At 38.8% G+C, this 21,814-nt stretch overlaps 1 protein-coding gene across 7 annotated transcripts in view; it reads left to right on the top strand.

The window, feature by feature from the left end:
• Nucleotides 1–21,814, top strand: part of znf451 (zinc finger protein 451) — a 74,705-nt gene that overhangs the window by 8,783 nt on the left and 44,108 nt on the right. For all 7 annotated transcript variants that reach the window (XM_072250636.1, XM_072250638.1, XM_072250645.1 and 4 more), the window contains exon 4: nucleotides 9,196–9,312. In XM_072250636.1, coding sequence (XP_072106737.1) covers nucleotides 9,196–9,312 — 117 coding nt within the window. The remainder of the gene's footprint in view (nucleotides 1–9,195; nucleotides 9,313–21,814) is intronic.

The following is a 21,814-nucleotide window of genomic DNA, read 5'->3' as shown; positions in this document are numbered from 1 at the left end:
AATAAATGCCAAAATATGGAACTCGTGTGACTCCAAAATAATATCATTTCCTCCAACAATACCAAATAAGGCAGTCAAAGGATTAGGTTTAAAATTTACTTTAAAAAGCACCGAAAAAGTTTGGGATACTTCCTTCCAATATTTTTCAAGACTCAGACAAGTCAAAACACATGAATTAGTGAAGCTTCTGCATTGTTACATCTATCACAATAGGGAGATATATCCGAATAAAAACGAGAGAGCTTATCTTTAGTCGTGTGGGCCCTATGAACCACTTTAAATTGAAGAAGGGAATGACGGGCACATAACGATGAGGTATTAATCAATTTAAAAATTTCATTCCAAGTATCCTCAGAAATTGGAATCTGTAAATCTTGTTCCCAGAGATTCTTAATTTTGTCTAAAGGAATATTTCTCATTCCCAACAACATACCATAGATATAAGATACAGATCCATTATGGGAGGGTTTCAAATTAAAAATTGTATTAAGTAAACTCTTATCTGGACTTTTAGGAAATGTATGTACTTGAGAAGGCAAAAAGTCTCTAATCTGTAAATATTGAAAAAAGTGGGTTTTGGGTAGGCTATACTTAGCAGACAATTGTTCAAATGAAGAGAGGTCACCTCCAACAAACAAATCCTGAAAACATTTAATACCCAATCTATTCCACTGTTTAAAAACTACATCAGTCAATGAAGGTTTAAAAAAAAGTTAGAAAAAATGGGACTTGAAAGTGAAAAACTCAATAAACCAAAATATTTTCTAAATTGTACCCAAATCTTCAAGGTGTGTTTTAACTACAAAATTATCAGTTAAATTACTTGAAGGTAAAGGAATTGAGGATCTGAGAAGAGAAATGATAGGAATTTTATTAACAGAATTAGCTTCTAAAGAAACCCAGACCGGACAGACCTCTCGATTAGTGTAATATAACCAAAATGTAAGATTCCATATATTGACTGCTCATTATGGCTGAAAGAAGATTATAGCTGGGAGCTTAATGTCCAAGGATACACATTGCACCAAAAAGACAGACAGGAAGGCAGAAGGAACGGCATTGCTCTGCTTATAAATGAAATCAAATCATTAGAGGTGACTTGGGGTTGGAAGGTGTTGAATCATTGTGGATAGAACTAAGGAATTCCAAGGGTAAGAAGACCCTGATGGGAGTTGTATACGGACCCCAAGCAGTAGTATGTAGCTGACAAATCACAATGAAAGATAGAAAATGCATGCCAAAAGGGCAATGTTACTATAGTCATGGGGGACTTCAATATGTAGGTAGATTGGGAAAATCAGGTTGGTGCTGGATTCCAGGAGGAGGATTTTCTGCAGTGCCTGTGAGGTGACTTGTGGTTGAGCCCACGAGGGATCAGCTATTCTGGATTAGGTGTTGTGCAATGAAATAGAATTGATTAGAGAGCTTGTGGTAAAATAACCCTTGGGAGCAAGTGATCATAATATGGTCGAATTCATCCTGAAATTTAGAAAGAGAAGCTAAAGTCAGATATATCAGTATTACAGTGGAGTAAAGAGAATTACGGAAGCATGAGAGAGGAGTTGGCCAGAATTGACTGGAAAAGAACACTGGCAGGGCAGAACAGCAATGGCTGGAATTTCTGGAAGCAATTTGGAAGGCACAGGATATATACATCCCAGAGAGGAAGAAGTATTCAAAAGGAAAGATGACACAACCATGGCTAACAAGAGAAGTAAAAGCCAACATTAAAGCCAAAGAGGACATGTAACCAAGCAAAAAATAGTGGGAAGTTAGAAGATTGGGAAGCTTTTAAAAACCAAGAGAAGGCAACTGAAAAGTCATTAAGAAGGTAAAGATGGAATATGAAAGTAAGCTAGCCAATAATATTAAAGAGGATACCAAAAGATTCTTCAGATATATAAAGTGTAAAAGACAGTTGAGAATGGATATCGGACCGCTAGAAAATGATACTGGTGAAAACTGATTTTGATGGAATTGAAGATAGCGGAGGAGCAAGTAGTTTTGTGGAAGTAAGGCGTTTGTCTAGTGATCTGAAGGTCGCTAGTTCGAGCCTCAGCTGTGGCAGTGTGTTTGTGTCCTTGAGCAAGGCACTTAACCACACATTGCTCTAGTGTCTGTGCAAGGAGTGGCGCCCCACACAGGCTTCCAATCTGCGCCTTGTAAGGCATGAAAATGCCTGATGCAGGCCTGTCATAGTCTGAGTCGACATTCCCCAGAGAGCTACAGAAGGACTTAGACGGATTAGGAGAATGGGCAAAGAAGTGCAGATGGAATACGGTGTTGGGAAGTGTATGGTCATGCACTTTGATAGCAGAAATGAAAGGGTAGACTATTTACTAAATGGAGACAAAATACAAAAATGTGAGGTGCAAAGTGATTTGGGCGTCCATGCGCAGGATTCCCTCAAGGTTAGTTTGCAGGTTGAGTCTGTGGTGAAAGGCAGATGCTATGTTGGCATTCATTTCAAGAGGACTAGAAAATAAAAACAAGGATGTAATGTTGATACTCTATAACAGCGGTCCCCAACCACTGGGCTGCAAAACGTGCTACTGTGCCGCAAGGAAACGATATGAGTCAGCTGCACCTTTCCCATTCCCTGTCACGCACTGTTGAACTTGAACAGAGAGTTGCCAACTGTCCCGTATTTGCCGGGACATCCTGTATTTCCCCCGTTAAGATAGAGCATTCCTATGAAACCTTTTGTGCCGAAATGGCATGAAGCAAAGAAGCAATTACCATTAATTTATATGGGAAAAATTTTTGAGTGTTCCCAGACCCAAAAAATAACCTACCAAATTATACCAATTAATACATAAAACCGAAAATAACACTAATATATAGTAAAAGCAGGAATGATATGATAAATACACAGCCTATATAAAGTAGAAATAATGTATGTACAATATAGTCCAGAAGATGAAGGCAAACCTGATTTGTGGGAAAAAATCGGCATGTACATGCATGTGCACGTTACATACCCGCGCAAGGCTTCATGGTCATGGTAGCCTTTTTGGGGTAAAGTGTCCTGGGATTTGACTGCTACTTTTGTCCCTTATTTGGAAGTGAGCAAGTTGGCAACCCTAACTGTAAAAGACATGTTGAGGTGAGTTTAACCCTACTTGAACACCACCCCCCGGTCAGCCGATCCACAAGAATATTGTCAGTATTAAACCGGTCCGCCATGCAAAAAAAGTTGGGGACCCCTGCTCTATAAAGCACTGATGAGGCTTCACTTGGAGTATTGTGAGCAGTTTTGTGCCCCTTACCTTAGAAAGGATGTGCTGAAACTGGAGAGGGTTCAAAGGAGGTTCAGGAAAATGATTCCAGGATTGAATGGCTTGTCATATGCAGAGTATTTGATGGCTGTGGGCCCGTATTCACTAGAATTCAGAAGAATGAGGGGAGAAGGCCTTGATGGAGTGGATGTGGAGAGTCTAAGACCAGAGGACATAGCCTCGGAATAGAGGGGCGTCCTTTTATAATGGAAAGGAGGAGGAATTTCTTTAGCCATAGAGGGGTGAATCTGTGGAATTCTTTGACACAGGCAGTTGCGGAGGCCAAGTCATTATGTATATTTAAGGCAGAGTTTGATAGATTCTTGGTTGGTTAGAATATGAAACATAGAAACATAGAAAACCTACAGCACTATACAGGCCCTTTGGCCCACAAAGCTGTGCCAGACATGTCCTTACCTTAGAACTACCTAGGCTTACCCATAGCCCTCTATTTTTCTATGCTCCATGTACCTATCCAGGAGCCTCTTAAAAGATGCTATCGTTTCTGCCTCCTGCTGCTGATAGCCCATTCCACGCACTCAACACTCTCCGTGTAAAGAAAAAAAACTTACCCCTGACATCTCCTCTGCACCTGCTTCCAAGTACCTTAAAACTATGCCCTCTCATGCTAGTCATTTCAGCCCAGGGAAAAAGCCTCTGACTATCCACACGATCAATGCCTCTCATCATCTTATACACCTCTATCAGGTCACCTCTCATCCTCCATTGCTCCAAGGAGAAAAAGCCGAGTTCACTCAACCTATTCTCAAATGGGCATACTCCCCAATCCAGGCAACATCCTTGTAAATCTCCTCTGCAGCCTTTCTATGGTTTTCACGTCCTTCCTGTAGTGAGGTGACCAGAACAGAGCACAGTACTCCAAGTGGGGTCTGACCAGGGCCCTATATAGCTGCAACATTACCTCTCAGCTTTTAAACTCAATCACGGTTGATGAAGGCCAATGCATCGGATGCCTTCTTAACCACAGAGTCAACCTACGTAGCAGCTTTGAGTGTCCCGTGGACTCTGACCCAAGATCCCTCTGATCCTCCACACTGCCAAAAATCTTACCACTAATGCTATATTTTGCCATCATATTTGACCTACCAAAATGAACTACCCCTCACTTATCTGGGTTGAATGTCATCAGTTATGCATCCTATCAATGTCCCACTGTAACCTCTGACAGCCCTCCACACTATCCACAACCCCCTTGACCTTTGTGTCATCAGCAGATTTTCTAACCCATCCCTCCACTTCCTCATCCAGGTCATTTATTAAAATCAGGAAGAGTAGGGGTCCCAGAACAGATGCCTGAGGCACACCACTGGTCACCGACCTCCATGCAGAATATGACCCATTTTTAACCACTCTTTGCCTTCTGTGGGCAGGCCAGCTCTGGATCCATAAAGCAATGTTCCCTTGGATCCCATACCTCCTTATTTTCTCAATAAACCTTGCATGGGGTACCTTATCAAATGCCTTGCTGAAATCCATATACACTACATCTACTGCTCTACCATCATCAACGTGTTTAGTCAAATCCTCAAAAAATTCAATCAGGCTCGTAAGACACAACTTGCCTTTGACAAAGCCACACTGACTATTCCTAATCATATTATGCCTCTCCAAATGCTCATAAATCCAGCCTCTCAGGATCTTCTCCATGAATTTATCAACCACTGAAGTAAGACTCGCTGGCCTATAATTTCCTGAGGTATCTCTACTCCCTTTCTTAAATAAGGGAACAACATCCTCAACCCTCCAATCCGCCGGAACCTCTCCTGTCCCCATTGATGATGCGAAGAACATTGCCTGAGGCTCAGCAATCTCCTCCCTCACTTCCCACAGTAGCCTGGGGTACATCCCGTCTGGTTCTGGTGACTTATCCAACTTGATGGCTTTCCAAAAGCTCCAGCACATCCTCTTCCTTAATATCTACATGCTCAAGCTTTTCAGCCCACTGCAAGTCATCCCAACAATCACCAAGATCCTTTTCTGTAGTGAATACTGAAGCAAAGTATTCATTAAGTACCTCTGCTATCTCCTCCGGTTCCATACACACTTTTCCATTGTCACACTTGATTGGTCCTATTCTGTTATGTCTTATCCTCTTGCTCTTCGCATACTTGTTGAATGCCTTGGGGTTTTCCTTAATCTTGTCCGCCAAGGCCTTCTCATAACCCCTTCTGGCTCTCCTAATTTCATTCTTAAGCTCCTTCCTGCTAGCCTCATAATCTTCTAGATCTCTATTATTGCCTAGTTTTTTGAACCTTTTGTAAGCTCTTCTTCTTGACTAGATTTACAATAGCCTTTGTACACCATGGTTCCTGTACCCAACCATCCTTTCCCTTTCTCATTGGAACGTATATACGCAGAACCCCACGCAAATATCTTCAGAACATTTGCCACATTTCTTCCGTATGTTTCCCTGAGAACATCTGTTTCCAATTTATGCTTCCAAGTTCCTGCTTGATAGCCTCATTTCCCCTTACTCTAATTAAACATTTCCCTAACTTGTCTGTTCCTATCCCTCTCCAGTGCTATGGTAAAGGAGATAGAATTATGATCACTATCTCCAAAATGCTTTCCCACTGAGAGACCTGACACCTGACCAGGTTCATTTCCCAATACCAGATCAAGTACAGCCTCTGCTCTTGTAGGCTTATCTACATATTGTGTCAAGAAACCTTCCTGAACACACCTAACAAACTCCATCCCATCTAAACCTCTCACTCTAGGGAGATGCCAATCAATATTTGGGAAATTAAAATCTCCCACCACAGCTACCCTGTTATTATTACACCTTTGCAGAATCTGTCTCCCTATCTGCTCCTCTATATTCCTGTTACTATTGGGTGGTTTATTAAAAAACACCCAGTATAGTTATTGACCCCTTCCTATTCTTAACTTCTATCCACAGAGACTCCATAGCCAACCCCGCTATGACTTCCTCCTTTTCTGAAGGGATATTGGGGGGCAAGGGGGGAGGGAGGCAGGAGATTGGGGCTGAGAGGAAAAATGGATCAGCCTTGATGAAATGGCACAGCATAGTCGATGGGTCAAATAGCCTAATTCTGCTTCTATATTTTATGGAATCCTGTTTAAATAATCTGGGATTCTGGATGCTTTAAAACAATCTTTTTGAACCTATTTTGTGTTTGGGTCACCACCTCTGGTGTTTCCTGTGTAAAATCAAGTCATTCAGTGTAGCACTTCTTTTAAAGAAAAGGGTTCTTTTTAACGTATATTTGCACCTTCATTTGGATGACCTCTTTCCAGTTTTTCCCGTGTATAATGACATCATTGCTTCCTGTACCTAATGAAGTGGCCACTGAGTGTATATTGATGGTTTTCTGCTGCTGTAACCCATCCACTTCAAGGTTCAACGTATTGTGCATTCAGCAATGCACTTCTGCCCACCATTGTTGTGCGTGGTTACTTGAGTTACCGTCGCCTTCCTGTCAGCTTGAACTACTCTGCCCACTTTCTGACCTCTCTCATAAACAAGACATTTTTTGTTCCATTCTCTGTATACTTCAGACACAGTTATGTGTGAAAATCTGAGGAGATCAGCAGTTTCTGTGATACTCAAACCAGCCCGTCTTGCACCATTAATCATTCCATGGTCAAAGTCACGTAGGTCACATTTCTTTCCTATTCTGATGCTTGGTCTGAACAACATCTGAACTTCTTGACCATGTCTGCATTCTTTTATTCATTTTAGTTGCTGTTACGTGTTTGGCTGATTAGATATTTGCATTAACGAGCAGGTGTACCCAATAAAGTAGCCACTGAGTGCATAATACATTACATTTCTTTTATTCCTTATTAAAACTATTCAGTTGTGCTTTCTTCCTCCACACCAGCGTTACATATCAATTTAGCAATTTCATCTGTATTCAAGAAAAGAGTCCACAGTGGGTTCTGAAGATAGTAGTTACTTACTTTCCAGTATGTAATAGGGGAAATTTCTATTCATCCAGCATTGGAGTTGAACAGGTAGTCTGAGGATTTATAAATGACAAGAAGAACCAGATGGTGGAGCAAACAATTTGCATAGTTGTGAGTAGAAGAGTAGCAGATGAATGAGAAAGTGGGAGCCAAAGGTAGACCATTGGAGTTGGATAATTACAGATTTCAGGAAGGTAAAGATAGACTCAAAATGTAATGTGGAAAATGAAAATTAATTTCAATAAAAATTAGACAACGTAGACTAAACAAAATTTTAAATGGGGCATACAGGAACGGAGGCCAAGGGCGCATGCTGATGAGAACATAGAACAGTACAGGCCCTTGGGGCCATGGTGCTGTGCTGACCTTTCAGCCTGATCCATGATCTAGCTAACCCTTACTCCCACATAATGCACCACTTTTCTTTCATACATGTGCCTATTTAAGTGTTCCTTAATATATATTAAGTGGCAGATATATTAAGTGTCCCACATAATGCACCACTTTTCTTTCATACATGTGGCCATTTAAGTGTCCCTTAATATATCTGCCTCTGCCACCACAGTTGGCAGCAAGTTCCACGCACCTAACACTCAGTTTTTAAAAAAAAACAACAACCTGCTTCTGACATTCCTTCCCCCCACCCTCTATACTTTCCTCCAAATACCCTAAAATTTGTGCTCATTGTATTAGCCATTTCCGGCCTGGGAAAAATTCTGGCTGTCCACTCAAACTATGCCTCTTATCATCTTGCCTCTATTAAGTTACCTCTTATTTTCCTTCACTCAAGGAGAAAAGCTCTAGCTCGCTTAACCTATCCTCATCAGACATGCTCTCTAAACCAGGCAGCATCCTGGTAAACTACCTCTGCACCCTCTCTAAAGCTTGCACATCCTTCCTATAAAGAGGCGACCTACAAAAACGCAATATTCTAAGAAGTTGCTGGACTACTCAATAATATTATTTCTTTAAAAAAAAAGCATCTGTGATTGTTCACTTTTAAGTAGAACACAAAAGCTAGAAAGTAATGCTGAGTTTTTTTTTAAAAAAAAGAACAATTTGGAGTCGTTCCCTGGACAGCACAGTGATGCAGCCTTGCAACTCTATAGCTCTACTGACCTGAGTTCAGTCCTAATTTCTGTGCCGATTTGTAATTTACATGTACTTCCTGTGACCATGCGGATTTCTCTGGAGACATTATACTTGCCAGGAACTGTCATTCAACCATTGTGTGTTGCCTATAGTATGTCAGTGAGTGATGGAATCTGGAGAGAGTTGGGAATATGGCGTGAATAAGTTTGCATGGGAAATTAGCAGCATAGTGAAATTACTGTTTGAATTAGTATGGACTCAGTGGATTGCATAAAAGCCTTAAAGGTGCAGATGACATTTACTGGATTGTTACTGGAATTGTGATTAGCTCATGAGGATTTGAAGAAGTATGGATTGCTTTCCTTGGAGTAGAGATGATGAGAAGAAAGCTTACAAATGCTGTAAATCATGATGGAGTTTGAAAGAGGAAACTTTGCAGTGAGAATCACATTGGTAATTGGAAGATCAGATTGAAAACTACATGCAAAAAAAATCTCCAGGCCACACAAGGAATTGCAGTGGTCTTGCTCTCTTTCAGAAAGAGATTCAGCAGTAATCTTAAGAAAGGATTTCGAAGGTTGTGGCAAGAAAAATATAGGCGGAGTGGGTCTAATTCTTCAAAAAAGTAATCATGGGCAGAATGATGAAATGGCTGCCTCTTGTGCAACATTATACTGAGATTCTTTGTTTAGAGGAGTATCATTAATACTCTTGGGCATCTAAAGTTTAGGCAACAGACCTCTGTGATAGTAACATTACCAAAATGAATTTAGGAAAAAATACTGTCATCAAAGATGATGTACCTCACTGTTTATTTGTTTCAAGTGTGTTGTAAAAATTACACAGTTGCTATTTGCATTCTTTTTCCTAGAGACCAAAAGATCACATTGATTGGCAAAAGGCAAGAGTTTTGTCGACATTGGACCGTGTGGCACGTCACGTAGAGGTTGAGAAGCAGCTGAAAGAAGAAAAATGCAAAGCTTTTCAAGTAAATTCTACCTTGTATTCATATGAAGGTTTTGGAAATGAGGGTTTTTTTGGAAGAAAAATATAGATAAACCTGATAATAAACATAGGTAAAAACCTGATGCATATAGATAAGGGGTTGACACATCCAGATTTCAACAATGCAATGATGTTGATATTGCTTCTTGAGCCTCTGCATATTGCAGAGCTTTTTGTTGGGGGTTTTCTCTTTAGAGCGATCGATGGTGAGAGGTGACTTGAGAGAGGTGTACAAGATGATGAGAGGCATAGGTCGAGGGGGGTAGCCAGACATTTTTTCCCAGGGTGGAAATGGTTATGAGGTGGGGACATAACTTTTAAGGTAATTGGAGGAATGTATAGGTGGGAGGTGGATGTCAGAGAAGGTTTTACACAGGAATGGTGGGTGCGTAGAATGTGCTATCAAGGGTTGAGGTAGAGGCAATATATCAGAGACATTTAAGAGATTCTTAGACAGGCACATAGATGAAAGACAAATTGAAGCCTATGTGGGAGGGAAAGGTTAGATTGATTTTGGAATAGGTTAAATAGTCGGCACTATATCGTGAGCTGAAGAGATTGTACTATGCTGCACTGTTCTATGTTCTATTAATTTGACCCCACAATATAGAAGAAGCAAAAATGCAGTCCTAAATTGGAATGTTTGACCGAAGCGAGTTGCCTATTGTGCTATTTCTCTGTGCCTGCTGCTGTCCTTCTCCAGGGGTATTATTATTGTTGTTGCATTATTATTGGGAGGTGCTGTCTATCAAGCATTGACAGGTTGATGCACTGTTTCCTTTAGATAATACCCATGCAGACATGCTTCATTGGTGCAAAGTGAAATGGGTTACAAATGAACTGGAAAAGTTTCCAGTTAGAAAACTGATTGCTTTTGTCTTGGTTGTTGAAGACATTGTAACCTGACTGTGGTCACTGGGGGCTAAATATTTGTTAAATTCGATGGGTGTGCTAGGAACTAAATTTGTGTGTTTTACTGTGATTAATTTGAGTTAATTTATTTCAAATAGACTTAGTCTGAATGAATGTTTTAATGTTTTTGGATAGGTCATGTTATCATTCATGGCTTGTTTGGTGCCACTCTGAACTTCTGAGTCAGAAGATTATGCATTTAAACTTGGTTCTTGAGACCTGAGCAGAAAACTGAGGTCAGCTTTTCGATGGGTACTGATGGGCTGACAACTGGTGGAGAATACCACTGAAAGGGACACTTTTGGATAAGTTTTAGAGCACCTCTTATATCCTTAGTGTAATTGCCAGCTGTGCTAGTGATGTGATGCTCACAATGTATAAGAATACATTTAAAACAAAAAGATTTCGTAGACCAAGAGTATTCAGGTCAATTACACAGTCAATACCTGGTTATTATCACATTACTCTTTTTTTTTGTAAGCCTGTGTTGTACAATCTGGGCCTGAACTCAACTCATTGGAGATTAAAAGAATGGGGGGTGGCTGGAGAATCTCATTGGAGATGATGTTTCCTATAGTAAGGGAGTCTAGGACTAGAGGCACAGCCTCAGAATACAAGAATTTCCCTTTAGAACATGGTTGAGAAGGGCTTTCTTCAGCCAGAGGATAGCGAATCTGTGGAATTCGTTCCCACAGATGGCTTTGGAGGCCAAGTCATTGGGTATATTTAAAGTAGAGGTTGATGGATTCTTGATTAGTCAGGGTGTGAAAGGTTTTGGCGAGAAGGCAGGAGAATGGAGTTGAGTGGGATAATAAATCACCCATAACGAAATAGCAGAGCACACTTGGTGGGCTGAACAGCCTAATTGTGCTCCTATGTTTGATACCCTTTAAAAGTTGTTCATTGACTGAAGTTCTTGGTGGGGGGGGGGAGTTGTGGAGTAGGGGAGTTGAGAGAAATCTTTTTACTGAGTGCATTTTACCACTTTGGGTTGCTCAGCTGCAGATTCCACTTGAAGGGAAGTTGGACGTGAACGGAAATGAGGATCAGAAGTGTTTATTGATGAGTGAAAGGTGGTCAAACAAATGTTTTAAGATATCTTTATTGGGAAGGCACTATATGAAGCATTTTCCTGTGTGTGGACTGCCACCTAGTGTATTATAGACTTAAAAATGGGCAGGGTTCTTGATTCATCCAAAGCAGAGGGATAAGGTAGCAATGTGACACAGCATGGAATATAATATAGTTTCTCAAGCCTGCTCAGTTAGTGGCCAGTTTATTAGGTACCTCTTATGCCTAATACAGTGGCCGCTGAGTGTATGTTCATGGTCTTCTGCTGTCGCCCATCCACTTCAATGTTCGAAGTGTTGTGCATTCAGAGCTGCTCTTCTGGACATTGCTGTGTAATGCGTTTATTTGAATTACTGTCATTTTCCTATCAGCTGGAACTAGTCTGTTCATTCTCTACCTTCTCTCATTAACAAGGCATTTTTGCCCACAGAACTGTCACTCACTGGGAGGTTTTTTGTTTTGCCCACCATTTTCTGTAAAATCTAGAGACTATTATATGTGAAAATCCCAGGTGATCAGCAGTTTCTGAGATACTCAAACCACTCTTTCTGGCACAGTCAAAGTCACTTAAATCACATTTCTTCCCCATTCTGATATTTGGTCTGAATTACAATTGAACCTCTTGATCATATCTGCATGCTTTTTATGCCTTGAGTTGCTGCCACATGATTGGCTGATTAGATATTTGCATTAATGAGCAGAGGTACTGTTGTAACTCATAACGTGGCTACTCAGTGTTCATTTCAATAATGTTATAACTAATTATTTATCTCAAGTCTGCATTACCATCCTTTTCATATCAGCTCCGATTCATCAAATCTACCAAAATCTCGGTCATTCAACACACTAGCATTAAGGTAGCGATGCATTATTCTTTCTTTTTCAATCTTTTTATTAATTTCAAAATATAGAAACAAAACATAGCAATAATACAGATAATATGAGATGTATTGTTACATTTAAAAAAAGAGTAATTGCAAAACCAAATAGTGGAAATTACCAAAACTCCCATACAGGTAGAACTGATCACGGATAATATAAAGCAAAAAAAAAGAAAAAAGAAAGAAAAAGAGAAAAAAAAACCCATCCCAAAAGAAAAAAAAACAACTAAACTAAACTAAAAGACTTGGGCAAAACTAACAACTTAAAAATGGAAAAGAAGAAAACCTCAGCGTCGACGATTCCATTCCCCTCCAACAACAGTACAGAGAGATAAAACAAGTTTGGAAATGATCAAATTACATCAAATGAAAATGCTGAATAAATGGCCTCCAAATTTTTTCAAACTTAATAGAAGGGTCATAAACTGCACTTCTAATTTTCTCCAGATTCAGACACACCATAGTTTGTGAAAACCAATGAAATACTGTAGGAGGGTTGATCTCTTTCCAATTCAACAAAATGGACCTTCTAGCTATTAAAGTAAGAAATGCAATCATCCTTCGTGATGAAGAGGTTAAATTATTTGAGTCTATCATTGGTAGTCCAAAGATAGCAGTAATTGGATGAGGTTGTAAGTCTAGATTTAGGACCGTTGAAATAATATCAAAAATATCTTTCCAATATTTCTCCAACAAGGGACATGACCAAAACATGTGAGTTAGAGAAGCAATCTCAGACTGGCATCTGTCACATATTGGATTAATATAAGAATAATAACGAGATAGTTTATCTTTGGACATATGAGCCCTGTGAACTACTTTAAACTGTATCAACCTATGCTTAGCACATACAGAGGATGAATTCACCAACTGAAGAATTTTTTCCCATTTTTCAGCCGGTATATTAATCTCAAGTTCTCTTTCCCAGTCAGCTTTAATTTTATTAGAGGCATCAGGACATAAATTCATAATTATATTATATACAATTGCTTTTACACCTTTCTGAGAAAGATTTAAGTCTAAGATTTTTTCCAAAGTGTCCATTGGATATGGGTGTGGAAAATTAGGAGAGACAGTAATTAAAAAGTTTCTAATCTGTAAATATCTAAGAAAGTGAGATCTGGGTAAGTTATATTTATTAGAGAGTTGATCAAAAGACATAAAACAGTTATCCAAGAATAAATCGCGAAAAGATATTATACCTTTGGTTTTCCAGTCAAAGTAAGCTTGATCCATCATGGAAGGTTGAAAAAGAAAATTTGATATAATGGGACTTGCTAGAATGAATTGATTAAACCCAAAAAATCTTCGGAATTGAAATCATATACGTAAAGTATGTTTAACTATTGGGTTATTCATTTGTTTATATGATTTAAAAGAAGTAAAAGGAAGTAAAGTTCCTAAAACCGAACCCAAGGAAAACCCTTGTAATGAATTAGATTCAAGATTTACCCAATGAGGGTTTAAAGATGCGTCCAAATCTTGTAGCCAAAATTTTAAATATCGAATATTAATTGCCCAATAATAGAATCTAAAATTTGGGAGGGCAAGTCCCCCCCTCCTTCTTGGATTTCTGTAAATATCTTTTACCTAACCTAGGATTTTTATTCTGCCAAATATATGAGGAAATTTTTGAATCTACGTTATCAAAAAAAGATTTTGGGATAAAAATTGGAACCGATTGAAATATATACAAAAATTTAGGCAAAATGATCATCTTAATAGCATTAATCCGACCAATCAAAGACAAAGAGATTGGGGACCATTTGGTAAATAAAAGTTTAATCTGATCAATTAAAGGTAAAAAATTAGCTTTAAATAAATCTTTATATTTTTTGGTAATTGTTATCCCTAAGTATATAAATGAATCAGTAACCAATTTAAATGGTAAACGTCCATAAATAGGTACATGCTTATTTAAAGGGAATAATTCACTCTTACTAAGATTCAATTTGTAACCAGAAAAGTTACTAAATTGAGCTAACAGATCTAAGATAGCAGGAATTGACTTCTCCGGGTTAGAGATATATAACAACAAATCATCTGCATATAATGATAGTTTATGTATTTCATTTCCACGGGTAATACCAACAATATTTGGCGAGTTGCGGATAGCAATTGCTAAAGGTTCAAGAGCAATATTAAATAGTAAAGGACTAAGAGGGCAACCTTGCCTAGTACCGCGAAAAAGATGAAAAAAAGGAGATCTATAATTATTTGTACAGACCGAGGCTACCGGGGAGTAATATAACAATTTAATCCAAGATATAAATGTCAAATTAAAATTAAATTTCTCAAGAACATTAAATAAATAAGGCCATTCAACTCTGTCAAAGGCTTTCTCAGCATCTAATGAGATAATACATTCCGGGGTAGTAAGTGAGGGGGTATAAACAATATTCATTAACCTCCTAATATTAAAAGATGAATAGCGATTTTTAATAAATCCGGTTTGATCCATGGAAATAATTTGAGGTAACACCTTCTCCAGTCCAGTAGCTAGAATTTTTGAAAAAATTTTTGAATCTACATTCAGAAGAGATATCGGTCTGTAGGATGCACAATCCGTAGGATCTTTATTCTTTTTAAGAATTAAGGAAATAGAGACTTCGTAAAACGATTGTGGTAATTTACCTAAACTAATTGCTTCCTTAAATGTTCTAGACAACTTAGAAGAAAGAATGGAGGAAAAAAATTTTAAAAATTCCACTGTAAACCCATTGGGACCGGGTGCTTTACCGGAATTTAATGATGAGATTGCAGTTATTATTTCTTCCTCTGAAATGGAAGTTTCTAATGATAGGCAATCTTCGGGAGATAGTTTCGGAAAACTCAATTTAATTAAAAAATCATGCATGAAATTAGAATCATGAGGAAAATCAGAATGATATAAAGAGGTATAAAATTCTTGAAAGGTTTGGTTTATCCCAACATGATCAACTGTGAAAGTATCATCCTGTTTGCGGATCTTAGTAATTTGACGTTTAACCGAATCAAATTTCAATTGGTTAGCCAGTAATTTACCCGATTTATCACTATGAATATAAAATTCACTTCTAGTTCTCATTAATTGATTTTCGATCAAGGATGTTAATAATAAGCTATGTTCCAATTGGAGTTCAACTCTGTGTTTGTACAGCTCCTTGCTAGGAGAAATAGCATTTTTTTTTATCAACTTCTTTAATTTTATCAACCAGTAGAAGTATTTCATTGTTAATACGTCTTTTCAAACCAGCCGAATAGGAAATAATCTGACCACGGATATAAGCTTTAAAGGCGTCCCAAACAGTTTCGTTGGAAACTTCATCCGTAGTATTAGTTGAAAAGAAGAAATCAATCTGCTCCTTTATAAATTTGACAAAGTCCTGATCTTGAAGCAAAATAGGGTTAAATCGCCATTGTCTGCTAGTACAAAAGTTATCCATTAACTTGATGGAAAATTTCAATGGAGCATGATCTGAAATAGCAATAATGTCATAATTACAATCAACTACATATGGAATCATAGAAACATAGAAAATAGGTGCAGGAGTAGGCCATTCAGCCCTTCGAGCCTGCACCGCCATTTATTATGATCATGGCTGATCATCCAACTCAGAACACCGCCCCAGCCTTCCCTCCATACCCCCTGACCCCCGTAGCCACAAGGGCCATATCTAACTCCCTCTTAAATATAGCCAATGAACTGGCCTCAACTGTTTCCTGTGGCAGAGAATTCCACAGATTCACCACTCTCTGTGTGAAGAAGTTTTTCCTAATCTCGGTCCTAAAAGGCTTCCCCTCTATCCTCATACTGTGACCCCTCGTTCTGGACTTCCCCAACATCGGGATCAATCTTCCTGCATCTAGCCTGTCCAATCCCTTTAGGATCTTATACGTTTCAATCAGATCCCCCCTCAATCTTCTAAATTCCAACGAGTACAAGCCCAGTTCATCCAGTCTTTCTTCATATGAAAGTCCTGCCATCCCAGGAATCAATCTGGTGAACCTTCTTTGTACTCCCTCTATGGCAAGGATGTCTTTCCTCAGATTAGGGGACCAAAACTGCACACAATACTCCAGGTGTGGTCTCACCAAGGCCTTGTACAACTGCAGTAGTACCTCCCTGCTCCTGTAGTCGAATCCTCTCGCTATAAATGCCAGCATACCATTTGCCTTTTTCACCGCCTGCTGTACCTGCATGCCCACTTTCAATGACTGGTGTATAATGACACCCAGGTCTCGTTGCACCTCCCCTTTTCCTAATCGGCCACCATTCAGATAATAATCTGTTTTCCTATTTTTGCCACCAAGGTGGATAACTTCACATTTATCCACATTAAATTGCATCTGCCATGAATTGCCCACTCACCCAACCTATCCAAGTCACCCTGCATCCTCTTAGCATCCTCCTCACAGCTAACATTGCCACCCAGCTTCGTGTCATCCGCAAACTTGGAGATGCTGCATTTAATTCCCTCATCCAAGTCATTAATATATATTGTAAACAACTGGGGTCCCAGCACTGAGCCTTGCGGTACCCCACTAGTCACCGCCTGCCATTCTGAAAAGGTCCCGTTTATTCCCACTCTTTGCTTCCTGTCTGCTAACCAACTCTCCACCCACACCAATACCTTACCCCCAATACCGTGTGCTTTAAGTTTGCACACTAATCTTCTGTGTGGGACCTTGTCAAAAGCCTTTTGAAAATCCAAATATACCACATCCACTGGTTCTCCCCTATCCACTCTACTAGTTACATCCTCAAAAAATTCTATGAGATTCGTCAGACATGATTTTCCTTTCACAAATCCATGCTGACTTTGTCCGATCATTTCACCGCTTTCCAAATGTGCTGTTATCACATCCTTGATAACTGACTCCAGCAGTTTCCCCACCACCGACGTTAGGCTAACCGGTCTATAATTCCCCGGTTTCTCTCTCCCTCCTTTTTTAAAAAGTGGAGTTACATTAGCCACCCTCCAATCCTCAGGAACTAGTCCAGAATCTAACGAGTTTTGAAAAATTATCACTAATGCATCCACTATTTCTTGGGCTACTTCCTTAAGCACCCTGGGATGCAGACCATCTGGCCCTGGGGATTTATCTGCCTTCAATCCCTTCAATTTACTTAACACCACTTCCCTACTAACATGTATTTCGCTCAGTTCCTCCATCTCACTGGACCCTCTGTCCCCTACTATTTCTGGAAGATTATTTATGTCCTCCTTAGTGAAGACAGAACCAAAGTAATTATTCAATTGGTCTGCCATGTCCTTGCTCCCCATAATCAAACGAGAGTCAATCAGGAAATAATCAATTCGGGAAAAAGAACGGTGAACATGTGAAAAAAAGGAGAACTCCCTATCATTTGGATGTAGAAATCTCCAAATTTCTGAAATCCCAGCATCCAACATAAAAGAGTTGATAATAGTAGCCGACTTATTCGGTAAAGCCAGACTACTTGTGGATCTATCCAACATGGGATTCAAACATAAATTAAAATCACCGCCCATTATCAACATATACTCATTTAAATTAGGAAGGGAAGTAAGTAAATGTTTAAAGAATTCAGGATAATCCACATTCGGAGTGTAAACATTAACCATAGCGACCTTTTTATTAAAAAGTACCCCCGTAATTAACAGAAATCTGCCATTAGGATCTGAAATGATGTCTTGATGAATGAATGTAATTGAGGGATCAATAAAAATTGAAACGCCTTTAATTTTGGCTTGAGCATTTGAGTGGTATTGTTGTTCTTTCCAAAACTTAAAGAAGCGTTGACTGTCCTCTTTCCTTACATGAGTCTCTTGAGCAAAGATAATATGAGCATTCAGTCTTTGGAATATTTTGAAAATCTTTTTCCATTTTATTGGATGGCTTAAACCATTTGTATTCCAAGAGACAAAATTAATAGAATGAGCCATAACTACAAATTAACCCTTTGGTGAGTAAGGGGTTAACCATAATGTGAGCTCATGAAATTGGAAGAGGAATACATGATTAGAGAGGAACCGGAAATCTCGACACTGCGGACATCTTTGTAGTTCTGAATCAGCCCAATAGAAAAAATTAAAAAAGAAAAAGACAACCCCCTCCCCCAACCCCAAGTAGAAACCCGAACTAAGCCAAAGAAGGCAGAAGAAAGCGCTAACTAATACTAACTTTAACCCCATTTCTGCAGGGGGCAACTCCAAAAATATATGTTAGATAAGTGACCTCCCAAAGACTAATATGTGAAAAATAAACAGTATTGTAAATTAGTCTCCATAGTAAAAATTACTAAAATATATAAAATAAAAGAAACCAGTATCAGTGCATATAATTAGTTAATTATAAACGAGTAAATAAAAAAAACTCTTCCAAAATAAGAAAAATGGATTATGGGAAGAAGAAGCATAAGAACATGGCGTCCCGAAAAAAAAACAAAAATTATAGAAAAAGAAAGACAAGTCGCCATTTTAATTATGCGAAAATCAAAAATAGGAAGCATATAACCACAAATGACCGTCGGATCGGATCATTAGTAATAACAAAAAAGGATAGATTAAAACAAAAGGTTAACTAAGGGAAAGTCACAGAAGATAAATATTCCATATAAATTCTAGAGTAATCACTATAGTAATAACCAAAGAACAAAAATCTTAAACTTATAAAAAACCTTCATCGCACAGTAGTAGAAGGTTTATTTTGAAGAAAAAAAAACAGAGAGAAAAAAAATTGGTGCTGAAAGCACCAAACACAGACTAAGAGAGGGTGTCTGTATCAGATGGGAAATCATCATCCAAAAAGCTCCGAGTGGCAGTTGTAGAGTGGAAAACACGACGATTTCCATCGGGAAGAGAGATTCTGAGTCGTGCAGGATACAGTAGTGCCGGTTTGAGATTTTTTTTGATAGCATTCCGACATTAAGGATTTAAAAGTCAGTCGTTCCTTTATCACTTCAGGACTGTAGTCTTGAACTATCCTGAAGGAATGCTGACGATACTTTATCATCCCTTGTCGACGAGCGATCTGGAGAAGTTGTTCTTTAACATTAACATAATGGAAACGAAGAATAACTGGTCTGGGTTTGGAAACAGCCGCTGCCGACTTTACCCACGGTATACAATGGGCGCGATCGAGTAATGGAGGATCGTTGGGAAAAACTGAACCGAACGAATCCTTTAAAAGTTGAGCAAAGAATATTACAGGATCTCCAACCTCAACATCCTCGGGTAGGCCAATTAAACGTAAATTTTGTCTTCTCGATTAGTTCTCAAGATCAATAACTTTGGATTTAAGTTGTTGGAGCTGTTTAGTAGTCAAAGCTAGATTCTTCTCTAAGATCTCAACTTTTGTATCCGTCTTCTGAGATTTAGTATCCAGCTCAGAAATTTTTGCATCGTGTTTTTGAACATCAGCATTCAGGAATTTCAAAGATTCCGTGATTGATTTTAAATCTTCATTAAGGCTTTGACGATGTTGTTCAAATTGAGCAGTTAAACTTTCAGATAATTTTATCCGATGCTGCTCAAACATTTCCTCCAAACACTTCACCATAACTTCGTAAGTTAATTCCGTTGGTTTAGAGTCACCTTTCTTCTTTCCTCCGTTCCCATCAGCGTCTTTCCCATCTTTGGTTTTAGATCTCGTACTCATTTCTTTAAGCTCAAAAGTTGCGATTGACAAAAGGAAGTCAATTAATCGATAATTCAGAGAGATAAAGTAAGTCTTCTGGTGTACTTAAAGTTGATTAGATCAAGGAGATCATAGGTTAAAAAGGATAACGGGAATGGAGCGAAGCCAGAGAGATGACCTCACTCCATGAGCGCTCCCTGCAGAATCCAAGATGCATTATTACATGTGAAGTTTTCCTGCATCATTCCCTAATGAACCGCCTCTGATCCTGACATGAAGATCTTTAATTTTAACTGTTCCAAATAGGGGCTGTAACTTCGAAGCAGCTGCTCTTTCAATTTCTTTGAGTTATGTATGTTTCAGTGAGATTGGCTCTCATTATTCTTGTTTCCAGTTAATTGAGCCTGTCACCTTTATTCCTGTGTTCCTCAGGGCATTGCTGTCATCCCTTTGATCAATCTGATGAATCAATATTGTTCTGTATTTAAGCCAACTCTGTTGTGTTGTAGGTATGGAGACTAAAATAGCCATGGTATTCCAGCCATGTTGTATGATTGCAGCAAGTCTTTCCAATTTTTTTGATTCCAAACTCTTTGTAGAAATTCTTTTTTTTTCCCCTTCGCTACTTGTTACTTCTGCATGTTATTTGCATTTAATGTACAAAGGCATTCCTATTGCTCTATACACTGAAAATTTACAAGTTTCTTGCCATCTAATGGAGAATGTTTGATATACTTCTGACTGAAAGGAAGTGAGTATACTGCATTTACTTCATTTTTCATTTTGTTTGCACATTGGCTTAACCTGCCTGTATCCCCTTTTATGGGCTCCATTAGGTATAGGAACAGAATTAGACCATTCAGCCCATCGAGTCTGTTCTGCCATTCCATTACAGATGACTTACTTTCCCTCTCAACCTCATTTTCCCACTTCTTCCCATAATCTTTGGTGCCCTTACTAATTAACTATCAACCTCTGCTTTAAATATACCCATTGACTTGGCCTCTACAGCCATTTGTGGTAATAAATTCCATGGACTCAGCACTCTCTGGCTTAGAAAGCCCCCTCTTCTCTGTTCTGAAGGGATGTCCCTTTATTCCAAGGCTGTGCCCTGTGGTCATAGACTCTCCCACTGTTGGAAACATCCTCAGTGTGTCCAGTTTATCTAAGCCTTTCAATAATTGGTGGCACTCCTTTTATTTTCCCAGTTAATTTTCTTGTCAAGGCTTTGCATCCGAAGCATGCTTGATTGTATTATGCTTTGCCCTTTTATCAAATTCATTCATGGGTGATTATCCACGAGGCTTTGATGCTAATGATTGTAGAAAATTATTCAAAACAGCTTGCTAACTCACATGCAAAACACTCCATTACTCTTCTGGCAACATTTGAAATTTTTTTAATACAGTATCATTTGTTAGTTAACTATCAACCAATTGCCTTCTCTGCTTATTTCTCAGTGGCACATATTTACATACAGAATTATGAAATATTTTTTAATGGCTTGCCTTGAATTGCCCTTAAATAATCTACCTTGGTCAAATTGTTTCTCGTATTTAGGTAATTGTCTATTTGCATTGAAAGTCTTGTTTGTTTTTAACAGTATAATACTTCAACTCAAATTAAAAATTGTCCCTTTCTTCTTAAAGGAAATTTAATATCAAGATTCAAGAGAATTTGTAGGTTAGATTTGGGTACTAATAACAGCGGTCCCCAACCACCGAGCATGTGCTACCGGGCCGCGAGGAAACGATATGAGTCAGCTGCACCTTTCCTTATTCCCTGTCACGCACTGTTGAACTTGAACATAGGGTTGCCAACTGTCCCGTATTTGCCGGGACATCCTGTATATTGGGCTAAATTGGTTTGTCCCATACGGGACCGTCCTTGTCCTGTATTCCCCCCACTAAGGCAGAGCGTTCCTATGAAACCTTTCGTGCCGAAATGGCGTAAAGCAAAGAAGCAATTACCATTAATTTATATGGGAAATATTTTTGAGCGTTCCCAGACCCAAAAAAT

The sequence above is a fragment of the Mobula birostris genome, chromosome 2, assembly GCF_030028105.1.
Source record: "Mobula birostris isolate sMobBir1 chromosome 2, sMobBir1.hap1, whole genome shotgun sequence".
Classification (NCBI taxonomy): Eukaryota; Metazoa; Chordata; class Chondrichthyes; order Myliobatiformes; family Myliobatidae; genus Mobula; species Mobula birostris.
This window is presented reverse-complemented; position numbering and strand designations above follow the sequence as displayed.